Source organism: Brachycentrus maculatus, unplaced genomic scaffold (assembly GCF_059751285.1).
Source record: "Brachycentrus maculatus isolate JH-2025_06_01 unplaced genomic scaffold, ASM5975128v1 h1tg000258l, whole genome shotgun sequence".
Classification (NCBI taxonomy): domain Eukaryota; kingdom Metazoa; phylum Arthropoda; class Insecta; order Trichoptera; family Brachycentridae; genus Brachycentrus; species Brachycentrus maculatus.
The window spans coordinates 895,258-921,565 of record NW_028281009.1 but is presented as its reverse complement, the minus strand read 5'-3'; the positions used below and the strand labels follow the sequence as shown (position 1 = coordinate 921,565).

Below are 26,308 nucleotides of genomic sequence, written 5' to 3'. Positions count from 1 at the left end.
CTTTGTGGAGAACTTTGTCATTCTTACACTGAAATATGGATGCAGACAGATTATACGTACACGTTGAATGTGCTCTTTGTTCGAACTTCGTAGTAATACCTTTGTCCGTGATAAATGTTTTGTGACGTATGGTGATTCGTGAGGTGACCAAACTTTGCATGAAAAGCATGCATACTCGCATCGGTGCGAACGAGACGTCTCTAAAAAGGTCAACTGGCTGGAGATATCAGTTTATTTTGATTTTAAATTGATATTATGCCAAGAAATTAACGTATTATCTCTCTAATGAAATCCAACACCAGTGTTCATTCACCAAAATAAAAAAATTGGTACTTGTTTTTTTTTATTAATTTTAAAATGGAATGTCATTTCTTTTGTTTTATAAGATTGTACGATGGGTGAGTTAGTCAGTTTTACATGTTTTTGACATCTCAGCACAGATGACGATGAATATGGAAGTCTGGGTATTTGCAGGGCTTAGTCAAATCCAAATGAGAATCATAAATTGTGTCTTTAAAAAAAATGTATTTGAGGTGTTGTAGTAAGAATGTTTAAATATGTTATTATTTTTTTAAACATTTTTTTTGACATCCCATCAAAGATTAAGAATATGGAAGTCTGGGCATTTAAGGGGCTGACGACCGTCATAGGCTGGTTAAAGTGATCACTGTACACACGTGTAACATTCACCAATTCTACCCATTAAAATAATATGAAAATAACTCCTGTAATTGGAGATAATCCAGATTTTGTGAACAAGTATTTGGACACACTCAAAATGTTGTAATATTTTTTATCGTTGAAATTTGGTCACCCTAGGTTAGGAGTAGACTAGTCAGAGCAAGCAGCATCAAGTACGGCAATAACGTGTATCCTGCACCGCGCGGCCAGTAAGGAGGTAGAACGCGAGTCGAAGGGAGTGTCGACTGTGTGTATGGAATCAGTGTATGGAGAGTATTCAAGTACCCATAGTCAGAGTTGAGGAAAAGTTTCCAAAGAAAGAAATAGGTTCTCGCGCGGAGGTTATGTCGCGCTGGACTCCGCGCCCGCGGAGAGATCCCACGAGGTCTTCGGATGAATAAAAGATAACGCAAATTTCGTTCTCGGCCGGACAATGTCACGGCCGATGCAACGGGGGGAGGCGGGGCAGTCAGCTGACGGCGGTTGCTACGGGCGCGAGGCGCGGTGCGCGCGCAGCCTGTGCAGTCGGCCGCCGGCTCCCGACGCCCCGCGGCCGCGCGCCGCACGCCGCACGCCGCACACCGAGCCGACTCGACCGACCGCTTTCATTTCGTCCCGAGTCGCGCTCGCCGGCGGACGTCGCTTTTCCGAGCGTCCGCGAAAAGTTTCAAATTTCGCATTTCGCAAACAGTGCCGCGATCGCGAGTTCCGCGCTTCGAGAAGACTCTCCGAGTTCGCGGCGCGAGTCGCCGATCATTAAAAAAAAAGTTTCTCGAGGTTTTTTCCAACGTTCGAAACAGGTGTCGGGCGAGAGTCCGGAGGTCGCGGGCGGCGCCGGGGGTGGGGGAGGGGGGACCGTCTAGACAGGGTACCTACCGCCACGTTGGCAACGCGAGAAGCATTTTCCGAAGGACTCGCGGGAAGAAGCCGCGAAAAGTTGCGCCACTCTAGTCCCGTCAGCTGACCGCGCGCCGGAGTACCTCGCGCCGCGCTACCTCCCGCGGCTGCTGCTCGCCCGGTACCTGGTACCCGGTCCCGCGCTTATCGGCTCCGGAGATATGTGAATCTTGTCCGATAGTAATGTATGTATTTAGAACGAACATAAATATCGCCCCCGCGCGTCATTGTTATATGACGTTATTCGAGTGATCTTGAGTTATTTTTCACTTGTGGTTCAATTCCCCCTAGAGAACGTACGATTTTCGATTCCGACCGGATTTCGAAGACGACAACCTCGGAAGATCGTCGACTTATCAGGTATTTATACTATCGACCCGACGTTGTTATTTTATTTTAGCTCGTCGGAGTATTTTTATTTGGCATGGTTTCCCGCACCATCACAATAAATATAATACCGCTCGTGTACTGGTCGCTCATTTCGAATAATCAACGCGATTTTTTTTCATCAAATGCTCTAATTCTTTTTGGCTCCGCGCCAGTCGACCGACTTTCCCGAATAAAAAACGCAAACGTGTTTCTAGTTTCCCGATATTCGAATATAATAATGTTATATAAACGCCCCCAATTACGCATTTAACTATCCGTTCTTTTGTTTCTGCGATTTGACGGCGTTCTCGGCGAATAAAACTTTCCGGACGGCCCCCCGACTATGCCTCCCGAACACGTGGACCCTAAAACTTTCAGCTTTCAGCACATCGACTCTTAGTGAAATATAGACACACGTGCATACATAGTCGAATTGAAACGTACCATACACCCGGCGCGAGTGATTTCACCAAAGTCATCGTGTATTGCCTTATTTCTTTGTTCTCGAACGGTATTTAGATCAATGGTATTTCCCGTAATCGAAATAATTATTCGAGAAAATTCTCTTGTGAAAGCTAATGAAATATAGAATAAACAATTTTCGCTAAGCGCGTAAGAAAGAGCGCGTTCCTTATGATGTGCCACGTGGTCGCCGGGTAGAAAATAAAAATAGATTTTCTTTTATTTGAATACCATTATCGTACCGAATATTGCTGATAATTGAATAATATAGGTTTCGTGAAATATCTGATATTTGCTAATGCAATTTCGGCCTTCGGCAAATATATAAAATATTGTTTGTACAGAATGATAATATTGAAGTACCGCGAACTGCAGACGTCCTGCCCAGACGTTTTTTATACCTACTTACTGCACGCACCCGTCGGCATTTTTAAAACATGTAACGACTCGTTTCAGGGCTGTGCAACTAATAAACTATCATATTTTTGTTCGATTTATATAAAATTTGTAAAAAAAACACACTTCGCAACGTCGCTGGCCAATTTAGGAGTTACAAACATAAACATTTTTTCTAGTTTGAGAAAAATGTTGAAATATATGAATTTGAGATGACAACCAAGTCGGAATTATTGTAGAATCATTTATTATTTTTCTTTTTTTTAATAGAAAAACACAAAGAACGTGTTAATGATTACAGCAGGTTTGGCCACTGGATTATGATTATAACCAGGTTTGTGACCGATTATTGTCTCGTTTTACGTTTTAATGAAATCGTTTTATTGGTTACTTACAATGTTAAAAATCTTCTATAAAATTTTAATATTGTCGATAATATATACCTACATTCTACATAGAAGTGTGTTAGGGTTAGTAATTTGGTGACGATTGAGATAAAATTATCACCTTTCTAAATTTTAACCACACGTTTTTTCGCAAGACTTGTTAATAGTCATTGTACAAGTAGGTTTATTTCTTACAATGGAGTTTTATGAATATTTTTTTAACTGCACTAAAAGTTTTTTTTTACTTTAAAAGTAATACATGAAACGTAAATAACTCCGAAAAATCCAGATTTTTTTAACAAAAATTTGGACACCCTCATGAAAAATATCTACTAAAATGTGTAGTTGAAAATTGGCCAAGCATTCTTTGCATTTCTAGAATACTATTGTTTCTTTTAAGCCTCGGGGATATTATCTAAAAGTGATCGATAATTGTGTCCTTAGCGATCTTTTTAAATATCAAATATACGAATATTTTCAGGTCAACTCAAAGTCAGGCACGAGTTTCAGAAATTTTAGTTCGTCATACTTTATGTTTTGCGTCATCGCGTCTCTTAAAGCATAAATTACATAGACCTCTTATATTAGCTTAAATTTAATATAATGGGAATCAAGTAGGGTTTTTACAAATATATTATTGTTTTCTAGTAGATTCTACTTAGTCCAAAAATGCAAAAAAAAACGTTCTTCAAAAAAAATGTCCCTAACTGTGTTTTAAGTTTGGACAGCCGAAGTGGCATTATGGACAAAAATATCTCTCGAAATGCACACCCAAGTCAAAATCGCATAAATTAATTTTGAGGTAAACCTAACAGACACGTTTGTAATTGCATTTTTTAAATTCTCTTTGATGTTGAATTATCTTCTTTTCATTTAAGACTGAGATCTTCGACAACAAATTAGAACGCAATCGGCCGCGAGAGGCTAGACGTCTTTCCGCGCTCAATTTAATTTTTTAGACTAATTATTAGCATTTGACTTTTTTTTACAATAAACGAGTATATAGAAAAAAATTATCATTTTTTAAACTTCTTTCTTTCAATAACGCTTTTCTTTTCAGAAACAAGAAAAGACAAGCTTAATTTTTTCATTACAAAAACGGTATTTTATTTAAAAATTTAATTACGTCAGATGTTACCCTGATTTAAAAAAAAAATAAATTGCGGTTTATCGTATATTGGGCTTTAAATACAGACATTTAATAATTTCAGTTAAAATTTAAATTTCACTGAAATTACCACGTGAAATTTAAATTTAAATGGATAGGTATCAAAAACACACACTGCCCAATCGATTGATGAAAAATAAAATAAATACAATTATTGTACCGGACTGTCGAACACTTAAGAATTATTACCTATCATCCGTATATACACCTTGATATCGTCTTATTTGGCAGCTTCACAAAGTCATGTCGCGACATGTTAGGCTATGTCGGGCCATGTCGACGTGCGGTTAAGCCATACGCTTGGATATTTTGAATTATAAATTATAAAAATCATTAAAATAATTACAAAACATATGGTACATGACGTCAGTGCTTCGAAATATTAAGATTAATATGTAATATTTAAAAAAGTAATGCCTAAAAGGCAATTTTTGTGCTGGGTCAAATATGACCCATCACTGCCACACGCCGTTTGTTTAAAATCTAGAGGATTTTATTACATTTTTGCTTAATATTTTAAATTTCACCGTAACATCGTTTGACGCGTCTGATGAAGCGGTAACAGCTTCTCCCACGCGTATACCACAGCCTCCAGCAAATACAAAAATAGCTCATCAACAGGCTTAGGCTATTTAAAATATTTCAAATTTGCGAGTCTCAGTACTTCGTCGGACAAATAATTGTCTCGCGTGATGACCAAAACTCTCGATGAAACTGGTTTCCCTGTAAAGGCCGGAGCGATGACGGGTAGTTTTTCACAATTTGTACTTCGCGTAATGAGGTCAGTGCGAGGGAGTTTGAGGTGGCTTCCTAAATGGTGTGTGCGTGTCGTTCTCTACAGCAGCTGTGCGTGTGCTTTTTGCGACGTATGTACATATTATATTTATGCGTGTATGTACGATACTTTCACGGTAAATATCGCCAATTGATATATCCATAATGTGTTACAAGGAAACAACCGCTTTACTCGCAAGGCTTCTCTCTTTCCCGTGTGTTGGTGCGACCGGCAGCGTTTTGCGTACCTGTATATTTTGTATGAATCATGGACATTTTTTGTGAGTTTATTCAACACGAGTCTTTGCCGTGTTTCCTAATTCGATCGTCAATTCTTGTTCTATCCGTTCATAAGCGATTCGATCGGTATTAAATTTGAATAATTATTTATTGTTTATTCTCTTCCACGGGTATAGTGCTATTGGATTAAATGCTTTTTGTCGAATAATTTCGTATACAAAGAGTAACAATGTCATCAATCGAAAATGACGTTTGGAGAAATTGGTCAACATTTCAATAATTTAAAAACACTTTTTTGCTATTAAATCGATTAAAAGATTCAACTTTCAGACAAATTTTACGTAGTTTTATATCCGTAAGTGGCTAATAGAATACTGAACCTAATAAGTTTATACGTTGTGACCATTTTCAAACAATAAGAGTGAGTTCAGTTGAAAGAGCCTTACATACATTTTTATTCATCATTGTGGAATGGTGATTTTTGTTATTACTTTTACAAGGATTATAGTTTGAACCAAATATTCCATCATCCGTACAAATATGACTTTGTAAATTATTGTACTTATTGTATCGAGTATCATCACGTCAGAGGTAGTACTTTACAAAAATGACACTTTATAAATTGTTCGAAATTCTAATTAAGAGTCAATTTGATAAATTAAAAGGCTAGCGATTTTCAACAACATTGGATATTAAAGGAAACACGTTGTGCTTAATAAGCATTTTTAGATTGCACCTTGTAAACAAAAACGTACTCTCAGAAAAAATAAAATTCTATACGAGAATACATTCGTCTATTTTCGTTTTTTCTACAAGCGTTTTCTATTGAACATTACTATGATTTAGATATTATTCTGCGGCAGTATAACTGAAGTGTTACTATTTAGTATAAAATTTCATGTTCCAGGCGAAATGACTCAGACTTTCTGGGTTCGAAACCTACTTTACCACAATTTAAAAGTAAAAAACTAACCACCACGCCGCCTCCTCGTAGGGGTAGGCAGAAATAATAGAATGCCATACCACTCTGTCTGCAAACTTTCTTCGCCTCTTCCACATTCATGTATCTCCACATACATACCTGCCGATTATTTCGACTCCTCACCTGACCACACTCAAGTAATTGACATACCTGATCGTGCCAAGTTTTGGTACAATTTAATGCCTATTTTTAATAATGAACAGCTTAGGCTCACGAACTTAACTAACTAACTAACCATAAGGCCGCTCACCGCAGGGGTAGCCAGATAGAATTGAACGTCATACCACCTTGTCTTTGCAAACATTCTTCGCCTCTTCCACATTCATGTACCTCCTCATCCATACCCGACGATTATTTCGTCTTCTGAAATTAAATTGTTTTTGTGTATAATTATAACACAAATAACATAATAATAATAACACAAATATTTCTCCTTAAAAATAAAAAAATCTAAAATTGTATCTTCATCACCTTTTGAAGTTCAGATTCCCATATTATTTGCACCATTAGGGCGTTTGTGCACTACACGGAATTTTACCGTCCGGCACTTCAGTTAGCATATAAAAAGATGATTGACTTGGATCGGCTTGTGCTTTTGTCCATCTTTCTTCGGATCGGTGCTCTTGATCGGTGCGTTAACACGTTGCGCGTAAATTCAATCACGCTAAACTGTCGCTTTTATTTTAAAAAACCGGACTGCCGGACGGTAAAATTCCGGGTAGTGCACAAGCCCCCTTACACGTGTTTTGGGTAAGTTTGTTTTATATTATGGTCACGCTGTTTATTTGTGGGTTATTGTACTTATCTATTACCTTCAACCAGTCACGTACTCAATTGGCTGGTGTGGGTCAATCTTGGGTGCCTATTTAATACACTTTTTTTTAATAATTTTTCTTCCCTGTGGAACGCTGGGAACTGAACATTGTTTATTAATCACTGTCGAAAAATATGACATACTTACTCGTATATCTACCTATATATGAAATAAATTGTATAATAGCGATCTGACAAGCGTACAGCCAACGTTGGTTGTTAATGAACAATGCATTCTCCAAATGTAAACTTGTAATTTTGATTTATGTATTAATTTTTAAACCAAACACAGATTTTTTTTAGTCTACCAAGTTGTATTTTATTAAAGAACACATAAAAATTTGTATTGTGTTCGCCGAGCTATGGCATTTTCAAACGAATGTGAAGATTAAATGGACTGACGGTCCTTATGTAGCTTTACAATTCTAGGTACTGACGTAATAGTTTTAACATGTGCAGTAATAATTTATGGGAATCAACAATAGTTAATGGGGATGTAGGTACGAACACATATATATATATATATATATATATATATATATATATATATATATATATATATATATATATATATATATATATATATATATATATATATATATATATATATATATATATATATATATATATACATATATATATATATATATATATATATATATATATATATAAATATATATATATATATATATATATATATATATATATATATATATATATATATATATATATAAATATATATATATATATATATATATATATATATATATATATATATATATATATATATATAAATATATATATATTATATATATATATATATATATATATATATATATATATATATATTTTTTGTAATATTGACATGTTTACATCTCTACAATGTAGAGATGTAAACATGTCAGGGGCGTGCCTTCCATTTAGGCAGAAAAACAGTGCCTGCCCTAACTTACCCGCGTAACATATCAAAACGCAACCAGTACCTTCACTACCTTACTAAGTATTACCAGCTTACCTTACTACCTACATTTACTGCCTATCATAGTAAGTAGTATCTATCTTACCTTACTACCTACCTCTACTGCTTGCCCTAATTAATTCTCTATGCACGCCACTGCTCTACATAGAATAAGAAGAATAAGCAAGTCTGGGTATTAAAATGGCAAATGACCTATCATAGACTGGTTAAATGAACACTTTGCACACGTGCAACAATCACCATTCTACCCATGATTGAAAACCACACTACTCAAATTTCAGAACTTATAAATATCCTTAAATTGACACCTTTTTTACATGTGAGTGCTCTCGGAACTCCTAGATATATAGATCAATCTTCCATATTCTTCTTCATCTATGTTGAGATGTTGAAATTTAAAAAAATTCCCGAGTGGAGAAAACCGAGATCTGTGAACAAGTATTTGGAAACAATCAAAATGTTATAATTTTGAGTTTTTTTGCATTATCCTGTGAGATATTATGATATGAAATTGAAGTATTTTTTAAATAATAATATTGTCAAAATATGTGTCAAATTGTGGTCCCGTGGTTAGTGTTGCGGACTCTTGGGTCAGAGTTTCTCGGTTCGAATCCACTCAACCACAACTTGATACCTATTTCTAAACCGCTTAGGCCCACAGAAATATTACGAAAATGAAGTATTTTTGGTAATAAAAATATGTATTAAGAATTTTTTTTCTTAAAAAAAACTCTTTAATTTAGTATTTTGCGAAGCTACGGAGGCCCTCGCTTCCTAGTATTATCATTAGCATCCCGGCGCTTGCAGCCAATGCCTTATCTGCACCGCCCACGCCAGCTGCTCCAAATTCGCGTCCCCGAATTCCTACGATGACCTCGTTAGGGCCGCTCCAGATTCGCGCTGCGGACCCTCGAGGGGCCGGGCACGCAGCCTGATTCGCCTGCTCCGCCAGCGCATGCGCCATGGCGCTGCAAGGCGTGCATCTTGCTGCACTCGCCCCCGCGCGTGCCACCCCTGCCGGCGCCCAACACGCAGGGCTGCGCGCTCTGCGCCAAACCGGGTTCTCCGAAAACATATCTAACAATTTCAATTTATGTTTTAAATGTTAAATCAAACACTGATTTTTTGAGTCTACTGCTTCTTATTCTCTGGTTTCAATCCTGGGATTGGTTTGCAGCAATTTCCTCTGTTCTTCTCTTCCATTCTTCCCTGTCTTGTGCGGCTCTTTTGAAATGTGCATATGATGAGCAGCACACGTCCACCGACAGGTCCTCCAGGTACTCTGAGTCTACTACGCTGTAATTTATTGTTAAAAAAAACACATGCGCCGTGGCGTAGTTGGCTAGACACTCCACTGCGAAATTGGCGTCGTGGCATCGATTCCCGCTACTTGCAAAGTAAATTCAAGAAATATTTATTTTCATTTGGTTTGGGTGTTTATGATATCTTTTTCACATTAACCTATCATTACTATCCTACCTCCAGACAAACCTCTAAAAGTAGAAGTAGTTTTTAAAGTAAAAAAATATTTAAATGCAACATGGATGCATAAACCATATGGTCAATGCGTTGTTTGTACAATTATATCACTTAGTCTGAATTGTGGGTGCTTTAACGATATATTACTATTGTAAAACATGTACTACCTTTTATTAAACAGTGAAAATAAAAAAAAAAGTAGGAACTGCAACCGATTTTAATGATGGTAACACCAAATTAAACAGTCGTTGCTATTGGAATTGCAAAACCCGTTTTAAGCATTGCGCGATTATTTTACGCGAGTATTTTATCTTGCGATCGTTATTAGAGTGTCCAGTATTGTACCGAACGAATAACCTGATACCGTATCAAGTAATGACTCGAAATTCATCATTCGTAATAATGCGACTTCTACAACTCTGATAATTTTATTTATCACTTTCTGAGATATTTTACTCCGAACCCGCCCATTCAATTATTTCCTACTCTCTTTGACAGGCTGCATTAGTACAATTAGTCACGTTTGTTGAAATGAAAAGCAAATTTTAAAAGCGCTATAAAAAACAACTTATTTTTGACATCTCAACATCGATGAAGAAGAATATGGAAGTCTGGGCATTTACAGGGCTTACGTCAAAAAATTACCTGTTAAGAAATAACTCCTAATTGGAGATAATTCAGATTTGTGAACAAATATTTGGACACACTCAAAATGTTGTGGTATTTTATAACTGGGTGCGGATGAGAGTCAGATAAAGGTTTACTTTTACTTCGTGGTTTTTTGACACCCGGTTTTTCCCAGTTGGTATAAATCATATTCAACTGAGTTGACTCACCTGCGACTTTCTCGATAAGGCTAAACGCAGATATTGTTCGTCACCAACAGAGGTTTGTCTTCCTTCCAACGTAGAGACAGAGTAAAATGGACAATATTATACAAACCCCACATTCATTTCAATTACATTTTCCGTCTCCGTATAAAAGATTTAATACGTATAGATGAAAAATCTTACCGAAATATATACACGTAATTTTGTATTTTGGTTGGATGAATTTTTTTTTCGCAACAGTTTTGTCGCTAACCAAGTTTTTTCGAAAAATTAGACAAACTACAATACAGTATTTGAAGCGGAGTTAATATTCCCCTCCCACTCCAACCCCGGCGCGGCGCTCCCCCCACCCCGACTGTCTGGCAGCCACCCTCCCCCCAGCCGCCCTCCCCCCACCCCTGGCCACCCTCCTCCCACCCCGTAGGCTGCGCTCCAGGGCTGACACGTGACCGCTCATTCCGAAGCCGGCTGTTGACTCAGTCGGTGATCGCACTTCGCTCCGTGAGCTCCTGTTAGATCCGCGCGCCTCGATGTTAAATTTTCCTCCGAAAAAAAAAACTGCTACGTTATCGGGACTTTAATTTTTTTGTGCAGTTTTGGAATGAATACGCTGTATTTTGAAGTAAACTTGTGCTCTATCAAGAATTTTCCAGACAATGGCTTGATTGTCTCGCAGTATTGGTATGTCATTGTGTTGCATCATCATTAACTTTTTTTATTTTATTTCTTTTTTCTGTTTTAAACTTTAAAATAATTTATTTTTCTGAATTTATATAATTCTAAATGTATGTTTGTGCATTCCAAGTTTTATACGGTGTGTAAACATTTTGATCGGTAGCCGTCATCGATGAAACGATAAAAAAAAGTATTTTAGTCCTTCGAAACGGGTTCATGGCAGCCCTGGCGAGCAGCTGTTTTATGAATGTCAAAACCTCACTGACTTGACGGCATTTTGTCTGTGACGTCAGATGGCGTGATAACCGCTTTACTAAACGTCTGCTGTTCGTTTCTGCGCTAATAATTTAACAATGGCAAATTATCAATATTAATTTTAGAAAATTTATGAAATTTGCGTGATAAACATATGTATAATGAATTACTTTTTTAAAATGTGTTGATAGCGCGTGACCAATAATACACCAGTTTTACAGTATCAAAAAATACATTTTCTTTTTTTGTTGATGATATTTCATTTATTTTTTGATTTTTTGACATCTCATCAAAGATGAAGAAGAATATGGAAGTCTGGGCATTTACGGGGCTGACGACCGTCATAGACTGGTGATCACTTTACACACTTATTAATATTATAATTCTACCCATTATTGATGAGAAAGTTTCGTACGTCGCGTTCTTCATTATCAAAAATCGTTGTGGCTTTCTTGGCATCACACTTTCCTGGATCCTGATACTGAATCATTATTTTATCTCAACATAGATGAAGAAATGAAGTCTGGGCATTTACGGGGCTGACGACCGTCATAGACTGGTGATCACTTTACACACTTATTAATATTATAATTCTACCCATTCTCTATGAGAAAGGTTCACCGCCATATACGTACAAGCAGATATAAATGACGATATTATTTTCCATAAAACCTGTAAAATTACTGACGTTCAGACAATTTTTTGTCATAACAAACTGTTTTTTAAATACTCTTCAAAATACCTAATCGTATTGTAGACATTTAAATCCTACGATATTTTGACGAGTTTCGTTTTTTTTACCAAAACGAGGAAAATTGTAGTATTCTATAATAAATCAATCCACATATAAAAAAGTGAGCAAATTCATAGTCATTTTACAATATTTTGTAAACCAAACTAATATTCACTACACAATTCTACTTAGTTGTTTTTTTTGTAGTTTTGATGTGTTTTTTTTTTTAATTTATTTAATATAATCACATTTTTCTAATACAATTTCTACTTAATACAAACTTATAATTTTAGTTGCGCTGAGCCTCTCCAAAAAAGAAATTGAGCACATGTGCTTGGAGAGGGACTTTTTCTTCTTTTGGTTTGGTTTTTCTTGTTTTTGTTTCTAATGTCTCATGAAAATAAAATATCTTGTAATCTTTTAAATGACTTCTGTTAGTTACTTTATATTAGACAATATTATATGGGAGATAAGGAGAGTGTTAGATTACAATACACTGCTTTGAATATACAACAAAAAAATAAAATAGACGACCTATGTTCAATTGTTGGGAAATATATCCAAAATTAAACACGGTTATTAGATTGAATTCTACTTTTATTTATATATATGTATTTGATAATATGTGACGCGTTGCATCTTATTAAGACATTATCAAACACTGACTTCAAATATTTACAAAATGTCCTTATAAACTAACAATAATTGCTATTATTAGGTTGAAATACCCACCATTATATGTACCCTTAGACCTAAAATGCATCAGTGTTTGATAATGTCTTTGACGAAATGCGTCATATATTATCATATATTAAATATGTAAATAAAAGTAGAATTCAATCCAATAACCGTGTTTAATTTTGGATATATTTCCCAACAATTCAAAATGGAATTCTACCAACTGTCTGCAGTTACAATAAATGACCCATGTTCATTCGCTCCGTGTCGCCTTAAAATTGCGGTTTATAGCGTGATATCTGCTGGCTTTCCATGGATTTGCGCGGTGTGATTCCGCCGTGAAAACCCACGTTGTAGAGAGGTGATAACCGATTATGATTACACACAAGTTTCCTAGTAATTTTGCAATATTTAAATGATCGGTGTGTCAGTAACGGCTGGCTATGTGGCTGGTTGGGAGGCCGGCTGAGGTGGGGATTTCGGTGTAATAATGTACATACAAGGACCGCAGATGACCTCGTTTAGTCATTTTTGCGAATAAAGCCGACATTGCCAATCGCTTCGAATTATGCATACTTTGCACAGTATTTTTTGGCATTTTAATTACTGCTTCTGGTATTCTACAACCTATGAAAAATAGGGTAGATCTTACTTAGTTATTTACATTGCCTACTGTAAATACCCACTTTCTTCCATAAGTATTTTAGTTTAAAAAGTCGCTAAGACTGTTTGATTTAGTATAGTTATTCTATTTTCTGGCAAATAAAATTTAAGTACTAAGGTTTATTAATAATTAAAGTAAAATCATGTGTTTAAACACGAAATTTATTAATATATATATATATATATATATATATGTATATATATATATATATATATATATATATATATATATATATATATATATATATATATATATATATATATATATATATATATATATATATATATATATATATATATATATATATATATATATATATATATATATATATATATATATATATATATATATATATATATATATATATATATATATATATATATATATATATACTTTTTGTTATCTGCGAAAGGGGTGCATTACTTTGTCTAGTAACATATTTGGTAATTTTTTTAATAAATAAAGAAACGGTAATATCCCGCAATGTTATTGAAGCATTTTTAAAAAATACAATATTATGTAGAATATTCGTGTTCTAAAGTATAATAATAAATATAACTATACGTTTATTCTTGAAATGATATGTCGTGTAATTCTGTATTTAATAGTTAATTAGAAAAATAATTAAAAATACGAGTCTAGTACGTTTAAATCTTTAATTTCAAAACGATCTAGTCCCTGTTCCATAATTTCAGATTCAGTATGAGTAAATGCTTATTATATTAAAACTAAATAGTTTCGAAACGAGTAAATGCTTGTCATATTCAAACTAAATAGTTTCGATATGAGTAAATGCTTGTTATATGCAAACTAAATAGTTTCGATATGAGTAAATGCTTGTTCTATGCTTTCTCAGTTTCTGTAAGAGCAATTGTCTGTTCTATCCTTCAGCTTCATCATAAGCAAATGTTACTAAATACTCTAATGGAAATCACAAGGCTCAACCAAAAACGTAGAAAATTGTATGATTTCATTTGAAATTCTTTTGTTGCCTCTGGTATTTTATCTTCTATTAGAGGCGACGGAATTTGGCGTAAATCTTAATAGGTCCATTTGACATTCTGTGATACTTGATGGTCGCGTTTTTGTTCTCGAATTGCGAATTGTGTCCTCAAATGACACGAGTGAATTGGTCAATAATGACGCGAACCGTGCCAGTTTATCCAGCCCATCGGATATCACATGTGTCAATTTGCAGACATATAATTTTTTATGCTAGTAATTGCACATATGCCACCTGAGCTGTACGTAGCTGGGCTATCATATATTCGAATTCATAAACTGATTATTGTTTTTTAATTTGTTAAGTATGTATATTATGTAGCTGACGTACTTGTATGTTTCATATACAGTAGAACATCTTATAATGAGCACCTCTCATAACGAGCAAAAAAAAACAAAAAGTTGCTCCCTTAACGAGCGAAATTTCGCATACCGAGTTACGGAGAACGGGCAAGTCCCTGTTTCACGACATTCACTTGTGAGCCGGGACTTTCGCGCCAGATAAAACAAAAAATGTTTCGCATAACGAGTGTTTCGCTTAACGAATAATATTCTGGAACGAATTATGCTCGTTATGAGAGGTTCTACTGTACACACATACGTAAACTATCATTTACTGTCCTAAAATGTCAATGACATGCGATACATATACTTAAAACTGGGAAAATTTATGGTCCAACGATAGGTGATGTCGCGGGATATGGTAAGAAAAGGTTTTTTTGACTTTTTTCGTTATGAATTCAAGTTTTACTTAGTAAATACCACTATTTCTTAAAATCTATTGTGACACGTGTTTCAATGCATTCTGCATCATTATCAAACGCTGTATGAATCAATCAAAGATTTTTTTCGTTATTTTAAAAATTAATCGTTAATTGCATTTATAAATTAGGTCCAAAAGACGTATAATGTATCGCCGATATATATGGCCTTGGATGTCATGAAAAATAAAATAATAATTCCGTGTTGTGAGGTAGATACATGTGGCGTTCCATCCTCTCTGTGCCTGCGGAGAAATGGTGGGTTGTAGTACAACTAATAATAATAAAATTCTACTGAATTGGCTGACTGTGAAATAATAATAAATTTCTCCGTCCCAAGTCCAATACGTTGCTCGTCAAATACTTAAAATTCACACATGAATAATATAACAATAAAGTCTGGTGAATATTGTATGTACATACTTATTATGTATACACTATTTGTATAAGTAAGATTGTCCATAGTTAACAATATTTATTGGTACTGGTATTACCACTCCACTGGGTTGATTTATATGTGACATAACGCTCACTCCTTTCAACAACGTCATGTATAAAAAAAATCGTCAATTTTCAGTTGTGCATGTTTTCGAAATGCCCAGAAAATGTACTATATCTCAGCAAAAGCGGCATATTTTTATCTTAATATTTACCCGCTACAGGGCAGAAAGTGTTGTTTTTGCATTTTGAAGAAAAGGTATTGTTTAATTTTTTTTTGAATATACTAAATATTTTTCAATTGGAGAAAAAACATTCAGGTTTCACCTAAAAAGATCTGTTGCACAGTAAAAAGTTCAATAAGTGGCTTGATATTTATTTCTAATACATTTCATTATATTTTTAAACTTTAAAAACGATCTAGTGAAAAATCAAGTTTTTTGATATATGACGTTCTTGAAAGGAGTGAGCGATATGTGTTGAATACACTATAGATATATATCAATAGAGGCTCAAAATACCTAATATTAAAAATGAAACATTTACCTTGATACCTCTGAGGTGCGATCACTATCAATATATATCGCGAGCAATACATCTACTTTTTTAACCAGACATCGTCAATAGTAAGCGTCACGTAACCACTTACTTACTGATCCCACTAACCGTCAAAATAAACACCGTCAATACCTACTACCAACATTCAAGATTGAAAACTTAAATTATTGAAAATTACCTCTATTTTTTGACATGTGATATTACCAAGGCGTTGATCTTATATTTTGATATGCAAATGATGTAAAATAATGCGTATTTGCGTTCATAAAGTATATATTTCACTCTTAGTTCACCTTCTTTATATCGCTGTATCGCGACGTAGCCACCCGGTCAAGTTTAATTAGTGAAAACCGTATTTTACGATTAAACCACACGAGTATTGAATACCATTCACCTGTGATCGCTCTTTTGGTCATTTACAGGACTTACGACACGTTTTGACCGGATAAAGTCATTACCTCATGGACTCTGTATCATCACTACTCTACCTGCGATTCAATATGTGAGTTTGAGGTACCATCTGTGAAATCTTTCTAAAGTAGCAAAGCTGAAACCTTTACTTATGTAGGTGAGATTATCTTCAAGATGTTATGGTACTAAAATTGCGTTAAGTAAAATGTGATTAAATTGTATTTTTTGTACTCCAGGGGCTTTTCTTTTGGGGTCATTTACGATTTACTTAACTTACATATAAGGTAAATGTCTAAAAATATTTTACTTATAAATGTCATTTATTTTATTTAAAATATGTTACATATGTTCATATCTTTGTAAACAAATTATTTTGGTTACTGTGTTAAACCCTCGCGGGATCTACATATACATATATTGTTATCAATATATTATGTAAACATGTATTTCACATAATATAATATGTTCTATTATGTTTTTTTAGGTAAAAAAGCAGTGATCTCAATAGCTTATCACACTTGTCATTTTTTTTTTGTTTCAAGTTAATGTCTATCTCCCGGTATTATCTTAAAAGTGACGGCTCTTACACGTCATATTAAATTAATGAACGATCCAGTGAAATGGAAGGATTATAAAGGCATGTACGTAATGTTGTGGGAGTTTAATTTAAACTCAATACCTTCAATACGAGTTTAATTTAAACTCAATACCTTCAATACGAGTTTAATTTCATTAATTGGATGGTGGGTCCAATCTGACCCAGAGATACATAGATTGATAACGTAATAAGTAATATATTTAAGTACTTACGTCATTTTCCTTCAGTCTAATCGTGTTTTACCTCAAAATGAAATTTATCAGACAAGATTAAAATTACAATATTAAACCATTGTTAGACTATTGCATAAATATACAGGTTTCAAGAATTAATGTAATATGGATGTTCAATAATGGGCAGAATGGTGAACGTTACACAAGTGTACAAAATGATCGATTAAGCCAGCCAAATGCCAGGTCGTAGGTCCTGGGATGCTCAAGCTTTTATCTTCTTTCATAAAAAAAGAAAATATTGATACATATTTCATATCAAATTGTGACACTTTTAAAATTCAAATTTGCTATTTTAACCCTTAACAGTCCTATGTCGAATGTGGCTGGACATAATATTTATTATGCCCACTATGATGTCGAGTTTATTTTAAAATTATTTATAAATTATACATACTTTACAATTTACCAATACAAAACTAATGTAAGACCTCCCTTCGGTTAAACAATTTTGTAAAGCAATTAAGAAATTAATGCTAGTTATAATTAATTAGAAAAATTGAGGAGTGCTAAGGGTTTAAGAAAATAAGAAATAATATTCCGAATATCATCAAATTGAGTCAAATCAATTATTGGTTTTCTACTAGGCTGTCCAAACTCAAAACACAGTAAGGGACATTTTTTTGTAGTACGTTTTTTTTTTGCATTTTTGGACTAAGTAGATTCTACTTAGTCCAAAATGCAAAAAAACGACAGCCATACTGTCTGAGTGAGTAACATTTGTCGCTTGTTCTACTCTTTCGGTGCTCTGCCACATTTGGTTTCGACAATAGCACTTCCACCTTGGTTGATACCCACTTTTCTTTTTAGACTCTTTAATTACTTCGTTTCATAGCTCAGTAACGAGTAATGGCACAAAGTGGCGGAGACGCCTCGTATTGAAGGTCTTCAAAAAATTTGCAAGGTAATGCGAATTTTTCTCGTACACATATTTTTTTACAAATCCAAGGCTTTGGCCTAGCATTAATGGCACAATGGAGCATTTTATGTTGTTTCTTTATTTTTTCATTATTGTTTTACTTATATTTTTACATTTCACGACCTTTCAGACATTGATGGTGTTTTTTTCTGGTAATTATGCCGTTTGTCGTTGAACTGATGAAGGACTTTTTTGTGCGATCTGAAGTATCACCAATGGAAAGAAGTGCTAACCATTGACAAAATATTTTTTCACCAATTATTTAATTAACATCTAAAATGTAATACACAAAAAAAAATTAAAAAACATTGCAAATAGTATTTAATTAACGATCTAATTACCATCGCGTCGATCGTATGCACATATGGTGCGGATCAGACATAATATGACCAATGGGTAAAGGCTACTTTTTTGGTTACCTGATTTTCATGGTATTTGTAACCTTTTCTCAGTGTAACAAGTAACGTGTTATATTTCTTTCTGGCTTGAGTTTTCATGTCAAGCTACAAATACGCAATGCGCAATCAAATTTGTGCACTGATTTACGTGATTAGCTTCAAGCCATAAAACGAATTGAGGGATATTCTCAAACACAGAATTCATTCCACCGGAGAGGTCACATGTCTGTTCACGCCCAATTTTTTCAAAGAGTGTACATTGGATTTTTTTAAATTAAAAGAGTAGTATTTGTATTTTTTTATTATTTACAAAAATACTTCAATTTCATAATATTTCTGTCAGCCTAAGCGGCTCATTATTAGAAATAGGTATCAAATCGTGCTATAGTGGGTTCGAATTGAGAAACCCTTACATAAGAGTCAGCGACACTAACCACGGGACTACAATATTTGTTTGTTGTTTTTTAGAATGCGTTTTTTTTTAAAAAAACGTTTTTTTAAACTCCTTACCTTTCAATAACTCTTCAATACTTTTCAAAACCTTACAATTATTTCGAGAAAAAGTTATTTTTTCAATGCGAAAACGGTGTTTAAAGAAAAAATCAGTTTTAGAAAACAAATTGTTGCGATTTAACGAATACTGGGCCTTAATAACGACTTCTTTGATAGAAGTCGTCATTTAATCTGTTTTTTTTTAATCGCCATCACTGGTGCGGATAGAAATCAAACAGACAATTAAAAATATAAATATCACCTATTCCGTAAATTGGCGAACACTGAAATCCCTGACCCAGATATGATAAGCGAATGATAATTTGATATTCGGAGGCGTTCGGACGAGTCTGATAAAACATAAAGCATAAATGATTTAACGATAAATATGGGGACTTTGATGTTCAATTCGTCATCGTTTGTGCTGAGATCGTTCAGCATTAATATCGTGGCGTCTCCTTCGCTCTCACAATTATTTTCTTTGTAAATAAAGAAAATGTAAACATTTAAAGTAATAAACTTGCAATTTTCTCCGCTTACTTGAGCGTTCATAATAATAATCATATTTGGCTAATTTATATGGCGTCATTTTTAATAACGCCACCTTTTTCTCCTCCCAAGTACTTTTACAAATGTAGGAACAGATGTGGTATTTTATAACTGGGTGCGGAGAGTCAGATAAAGGTTTATTTTTACTTCGTGGTTTTTTAAACCCGGTTTTTCCCAGTTGGTATAAATCATATTCGACTGAATTGACTCACTGGCGACTTTCTCGATAAGGCTAAATGCAGATATTGTTCGTCACCAACAGAGGTTTGTCATCCTTCCTACGCGGAGACTGAGTATAATGAACTATATTATACAAACGTCAGATTCATTTTAATTTTATTATCCGTCTTACTCATCATTACTGAGGGTTGTGACCCTTGTGGAAGCAAAGACTCTTCTCCAGTTATCCCTTGACTGCGCTGCATGTAGCGCTCCAACCACCGAGGTGCCTGCTGCTGTATTAACTTAATCGGTCCATCGTGTAGGGATCTAATTAAAACTAATTATAATTTTATAAGTAATAATAACTATAAATTGCGCCTTGACAAAAAACATAATATCAAATAACATATTTCAATTACGATTAGGCTGGAAACTTTTGGACCTTACTACGTATGTTTTACTACTGATAATAAGGATTTTATATGGGAAAATAACAGCAACTTTTTGGTGAAAATAAAACAACCCTTTAAATTTGTTGAAATTTAACACTTCAATAGATACTAATTATTTCATTAATTTAAATTAATTCAATAATTATTGCCTGAATGATTCGAATCATAAAAGATAGTCAATACATTATTGACAGTCACAGTTAACGTGCTATCCATGGTGAGATTATGAACATAATATATTTTTAAATTTTGCCTAAAAAAATCAAAATGTATTTTTCAGTATGTATATTACCACTAAAGTAGGTAGATAAATTTATTCCCCGAAATGATGGATATTCGGGCAACTTCACATTGAGAAGATTATTTCTATCCACGTCACTTTAAATATCTATACACAGGGCTTTTTAAAAACAAAAACGGTCCCGGAACTCACATCGCTCACTCCTTTCAAGAACGTCATAAATCAAAAAACTTGATTTTTCAGGAGAACGTTTTTAAAGTTTAAAAATAAATTACAATGTATTAAAAATACATATCAAGCCACTTACTGGTCTTTTTACTGTGCAACAGATCTTTTTAGGCTAAACCTGAAGATTTTTCCACTATTTGAAAAATGTTAAGCATATTTAAAAAGATAATTAAACAATACTTTTTATTCAAAATGCAAAAACAACACTCTCTGCCCTCTAACGGGTAAATATTAAGTTAAAAAATTGCCTCTTTTGCTGGGATATAGTACATTTTCTGGGCATTCCAAAAACATGCACAACTGAAAATTGACGATTTTTGATTTATGACGTTCTTGAAAGGAGTGAGCGACATATCAAGCTTCTTCTCTTCTTCTTCCTCTGCTCTGCTATGTCAAGCTTTTTGATAAAAATATATATATTAAAATATCATTTAACATTTAAGTTTTCATTACAATACCATATTTTATCATTTTGACGAACCATATAAATATATGTAGATTGTAATTACGTAAGCGCAAACATTGTTTCGTCGAATTGATTTTGTTTTTTTTTTATTTATCCGTGAAAAAAGGTGCCGAAACGCCGTTCCACCGCGTTACATGGAAAAAAGCCCTGCCTTATACTCGTATAAGTATGTTGGATGAATTTCGCTAAATATTGTCATAATATAGTTAAATATTCCACATTAGTATTCAGAGTCTGACCTTCTCTCCGAGATGTAGAAAATAAAACATCGCGTAGCACTTGAGACGGAGCGCACAACATTTCATTTTCTCGTGGGCGTCATATTGGCGTCTGGGCAGCTATACTATTACACATTGTATCAAGTAATTACAGTCTTACATTATACAGGTCAGGAAATCCAAGTCATTGTTGGCTTTGTATAAAAATAAATAAATACATATAAATACTTCAATAATTAAAAAAAATCTAAATATATATATATATATATATATATATATATATATATATATATATATATATATATATATATATATATATATATATATATATATATATATATATATATATATATATATATATATATATATATATACCAGACCACTTTGAATTTTTTTTTGCAATTGGCGGGAATCGAACTCGCAACGGCAGTCGAGCGTCTACCCAACTACGCCACAGCGCCTTATTTTTCTTATAGCTGGCTTTTGTTGACATGTATTTTTTTATACTGAGTATTGGTTTTCGTACTTTATTTTTCTAAATCATATATATTTTATTTTTACGACAGTATTAACTTTTTTGCAACTTATCATATAAAAGTCTTACATGGCAAAAAGTATTTTATGTATTGAAAAATATTGTCGATATAAAATTTGTTATTTGGAAGGTACAATTACACAGATGTATAAAAAATCACATTTTTCAAGAGGTATTTTTTTATAATTCTGTATTTATGTGACTGCAATAGATCTGACGGCTCTTAGAAAATATTTAATAAGACTTTTTCTTAAATTGCTTATTATTTTTGCTCTTTTAGGTTACTTTATAAAAAAATGCAATCGGTAAAAAATAGTTCCCAGTGAGCGGTACCTAGATTTTCAACGTTCCATGCTTTTACTTTTTCTAGACGAACATTTTGTCAAAATCTCATAATACCTACAAAAAAACTTTCGTTTGATACCGTCCTGTTAATGATATTTAAAATATCAAAAGAAGTAACTAAATATAATGTTTCGACTTCGTTAAATTCGTGTAATAGCATAAAAGCCATCTTCTTTGCAGACAATTTTGCCCTAGAGGTTTATAAGCGTTTAAAAAACAAACCCTAAACATAATAACCAACCCCAAGCGTAATGTACTAAACATACTGTAAATGTATAATATTTTAATATTTTTAGACTCTTTTACAGGTCAGTAAGCAATTAATAATGCTCAATTTGGATTTTTTTTGTTTTTATTTAGTTTTACTATGGAGTATGGTATCTACCTTCCGTCCAAACGATTTCACAATTTTTACCCGCTCCCATCGTTGGATCGACCTGAAATTAAGCATGCATATGTATTTTTGCTCGAAATTTTGAGGTATTAAGGGCCAAGTGGCATAATTATAAACATAGCAACGTGAAAATTGCGCTGATCAGACTGCATGCATACACACTTTCATAGTTTGATAGCCGATAGTGAATAATTATGCATTTATTTTTAAAAATCTATAGTTATATATTTTTTATATCAAATGAGCGATGTGCGTTTTATTTTCAATCACGCCACAATATTTAATCAAGTTCGTCCAATCAATTTTATAACCGCAAAAAATAGAGTGAATAAGAAAGATTTTTTTTTTTAAATGACGAATATTTTGTTTGTTGATTATCATTATATCTACATGACTTAATATGTGAAGGCTTAGGATTTATTTAATGGTTAAAAGTTATGGTGTTTTAAATGACATATCCTCAAGGTTTTATTGTGTATTTAGTCATGTAAAAAATTCTTAACAGAAGTAGATTTTCCCATTTTAAAATGCGAGAATTTCATACGTGATTTTCTGATTATTATGCTAAATTTTCGATTGTAGAAATTTCTCGATTTTCACACCAAATTATCTTGTACTCGTGTATTAATTGTGTTAGACTTCCTGTATATAAATCTCGCTCGCATTTGTAAGAGCTTTAAAAAAATAGCTTTTAAGTAAAGACTTAAACATATGTTATTTTCTGCTGGTAATTCGGTAATTGTGTCATGTCCCACCCACAATCGTCCTCATAATACTTTTGGCAAGTGAAAAAGTAGTTTAGTACTGGTGAAAGATGGCGCATTTTTGTTAATTTTTTTTCTTGTGATCTACTTTCCCTTGTGTTGTTTTACTAAGGAAATTGATCACGTTTTACTAATTGATTTAAGAAATATGTACAATGTAAAAAATATCACAATATGAAAATAAAATCCATTGCATTTTCAATAAAATTAATTTTACTTTTAAGACGTAGGTATCTTTCTCTTTACGTAATGATAACTTACCCTCATCCCAACCCAAATACATGGGGGATCGCATCGAATTTATGCAATTTTGATTATTTATCTCATGAAGACACGCCCTTTTTCGTAAAGCCTTCTTTATATGCAAAATTAATTTTTTTTTTGTTGATATTTTTCTTATTTTAAAAACAAACTTTCACACAGTGAGGACATTAGTAGGCTTTGAAAAACTAAATAATGAAAAATCCTTACTGAAATTCAGTGAAAATGTTGTTGGTCGACAACGGTGAGCGACATTTCTCGTATTGAGGAAATTGACTGTTTTGTCAATTTTACTTATAAATCAAAAGCATTCGGATTATAAATAAATTAACTTTATTTATATTCCGTAGTTTTACATCGTAGGTACTTCTTTTTACGAACCAACGATTTTATGTTGTTATTTATGAAAATACACTAGAAATAAAGTAATCTCCTAAATTATCATCTCTGTAATAAAGTTTTGAGTTTTCTCTCAATTTTTTTAGTTGCATCGCAATAATATGTACTATTAATACATTCGTTTTGACTCTGTACCTACCTATTGATGTTTTTTTAAACGTTTGTAGGTACTTACATAATAAATATATAATTTAAAAATAAATCTTTTTACGAAAATCGATTTGGAACGAATTTTGTTTACTGCGACAAAAACTATCTGGAAAATTTCCTAGAATTTTCTCCAGTTCTACACAGGCTTTTCCCGTGTCCGGGTCAATATTTTTTACGCTTTTTAATCAGTCTATACTTTCTCGAGCGCAATGTTCTGTGCCAGGCTTCTGTTGTTGGCTTGTTTGGTGGGCCTGTGCTTGGCCGCGTCCACCAAATCCGCGAACGCTACAGCGGGGGCGGCCGTCGACGCGGTGGCCCGCAGCGCCCTGAAGAACAGCGATCTGGCCGAGCTCCTGACTACCTCGGAGCTGGAGAAGACCAGGTTCCTGCACAAGAGACAAGATGAGGCCGCCGATGCGGGCGGCGACAAGAAGACCACGGCTGGCGTGAGCTCCCTGAAGATAAACCCCACCCTCGTGGCCATCAACTCGCTCGTCGTGCTGGCCTCAGCGCTCAAACTTGTTTCCCCCAACTAAATCTACCTTCTAGCGCCGCAAGATCCGACCAGCTTTTCGCCGTCTAGTCCCAGCGCAGAGAAGCGCTGAAGTTGTGAAAATTTGCTGTAAATGAAGTTATACAAATACCCGAATGGGTATTTCTTTTGATATTATTAATATTAATGAGTGGAAAATTGTAACGTTAAATATGATAAATTTTGTAATTCAATATTTTATGATTTAATTAAATGAGAACATGTTTCATACTACCGTTTTTATTTTAATTATATTTTAAAATAATAAAAAATAAAAACCAATATTGATTAATTTTTTTCCTTTCGCGATTTAAAATATTTCTGTTCCATTTTTCAAATGTTTAAAAATGTGTTGGGTACCTATATAAATTTAGACCATATAGTTTTTGACTAACGAACAATCATTCCGCTTTCCTGCAAGGGTAGACATCTCAAGTATTTTCATTCTCTCGAATAAAAGTACTTGTAAAAATTTGATCATGCCAAATGTTCTTCGGTCTTCCTTTACTTCTATGACCGACCATATTCGCCTCATAAATTTGTTTTACAATTAAAAATTCTATTTGGTTTTTAAAAACATATAATCCAAATACATATTCGATGTTCGTATCGGATTTTGTTTTCAATTGACGTCCAACAGGTCGATAAACTGTTTGAAGCCTTCTGAATTTCGGATTTATTTGATTTAGTATATTTGCACATGTAGTGCCTTATGTTTAGTAAGATTTTTTGCATCGCTTCACACATTGTGACATATTTTCATGTTTTCCTTTAAACTGATTATGTTAGTAAACATTGCGGGTGTAATGATCGTAGTAATAAAGATTGTATTTTATGATGTATGATATTTTAATAAAATACGTAAAAATACACGATAATGAGCTAAATATGCAGTTAAATTTGACTTGTTGCTTCGTTAACTAAATTGTGGAAAAAATACATGAAAAAGCTATTTTAATACCCTCAAAGTACTTGCTTTTATCTGTTGTATTGTATTCTATCTATTATGTATATTGTTTCTAGGGATCAACCTCATTCGTTTATTGTTTACTTTACACATTAACTTAATTTTTTACTGAATTTGCCATAAATCTCATTTAATTCTTAGGCAACTGATAAATAATTTCATTAATTTATTCGATAGTTACTTTGTAGTAAAATCTATCCATTTTAATTAAGTTTTACATAGTAAATACCACTACATCATTCCGCATCATACGGTGTTTGAAAATGACGCGGAATGCATCGAAACGCGTGTCACAATATATTTTAAGAAATAATGTTATTTCCTCAGTAAAACTAATAATAAAACCAATACATATTTAAAAACAAGTGCTTACTTTT

General features: G+C 33.5%; 1 protein-coding gene across 2 annotated transcripts; it reads left to right on the top strand.

Annotated features, from left to right (window-relative positions):
- Positions 1 to 885: 885 nt before the first annotated feature.
- Positions 886 to 11,904, top strand: LOC148305945 (uncharacterized). 2 transcript variants are annotated; one of them, XM_088265837.1, is made up of 3 exons: positions 989 to 1,763; positions 1,870 to 3,457; positions 11,794 to 11,904. In XM_088265837.1, the coding sequence occupies exon 1, from the start codon at positions 1,115 to 1,117 to the stop codon at positions 1,439 to 1,441; it is 327 nt and encodes a 108-aa protein (XP_088121963.1). In that variant the 5' UTR covers positions 989 to 1,114; the 3' UTR covers positions 1,442 to 1,763; positions 1,870 to 3,457; positions 11,794 to 11,904. The 2 variants fall into 2 exon arrangements, with proteins under 2 accessions (XP_088121962.1, XP_088121963.1); XM_088265836.1 differs by having other exon boundaries at positions 886 to 3,457.
- The last annotated feature ends 14,404 nt before the right edge of the window (positions 11,905 to 26,308 follow it).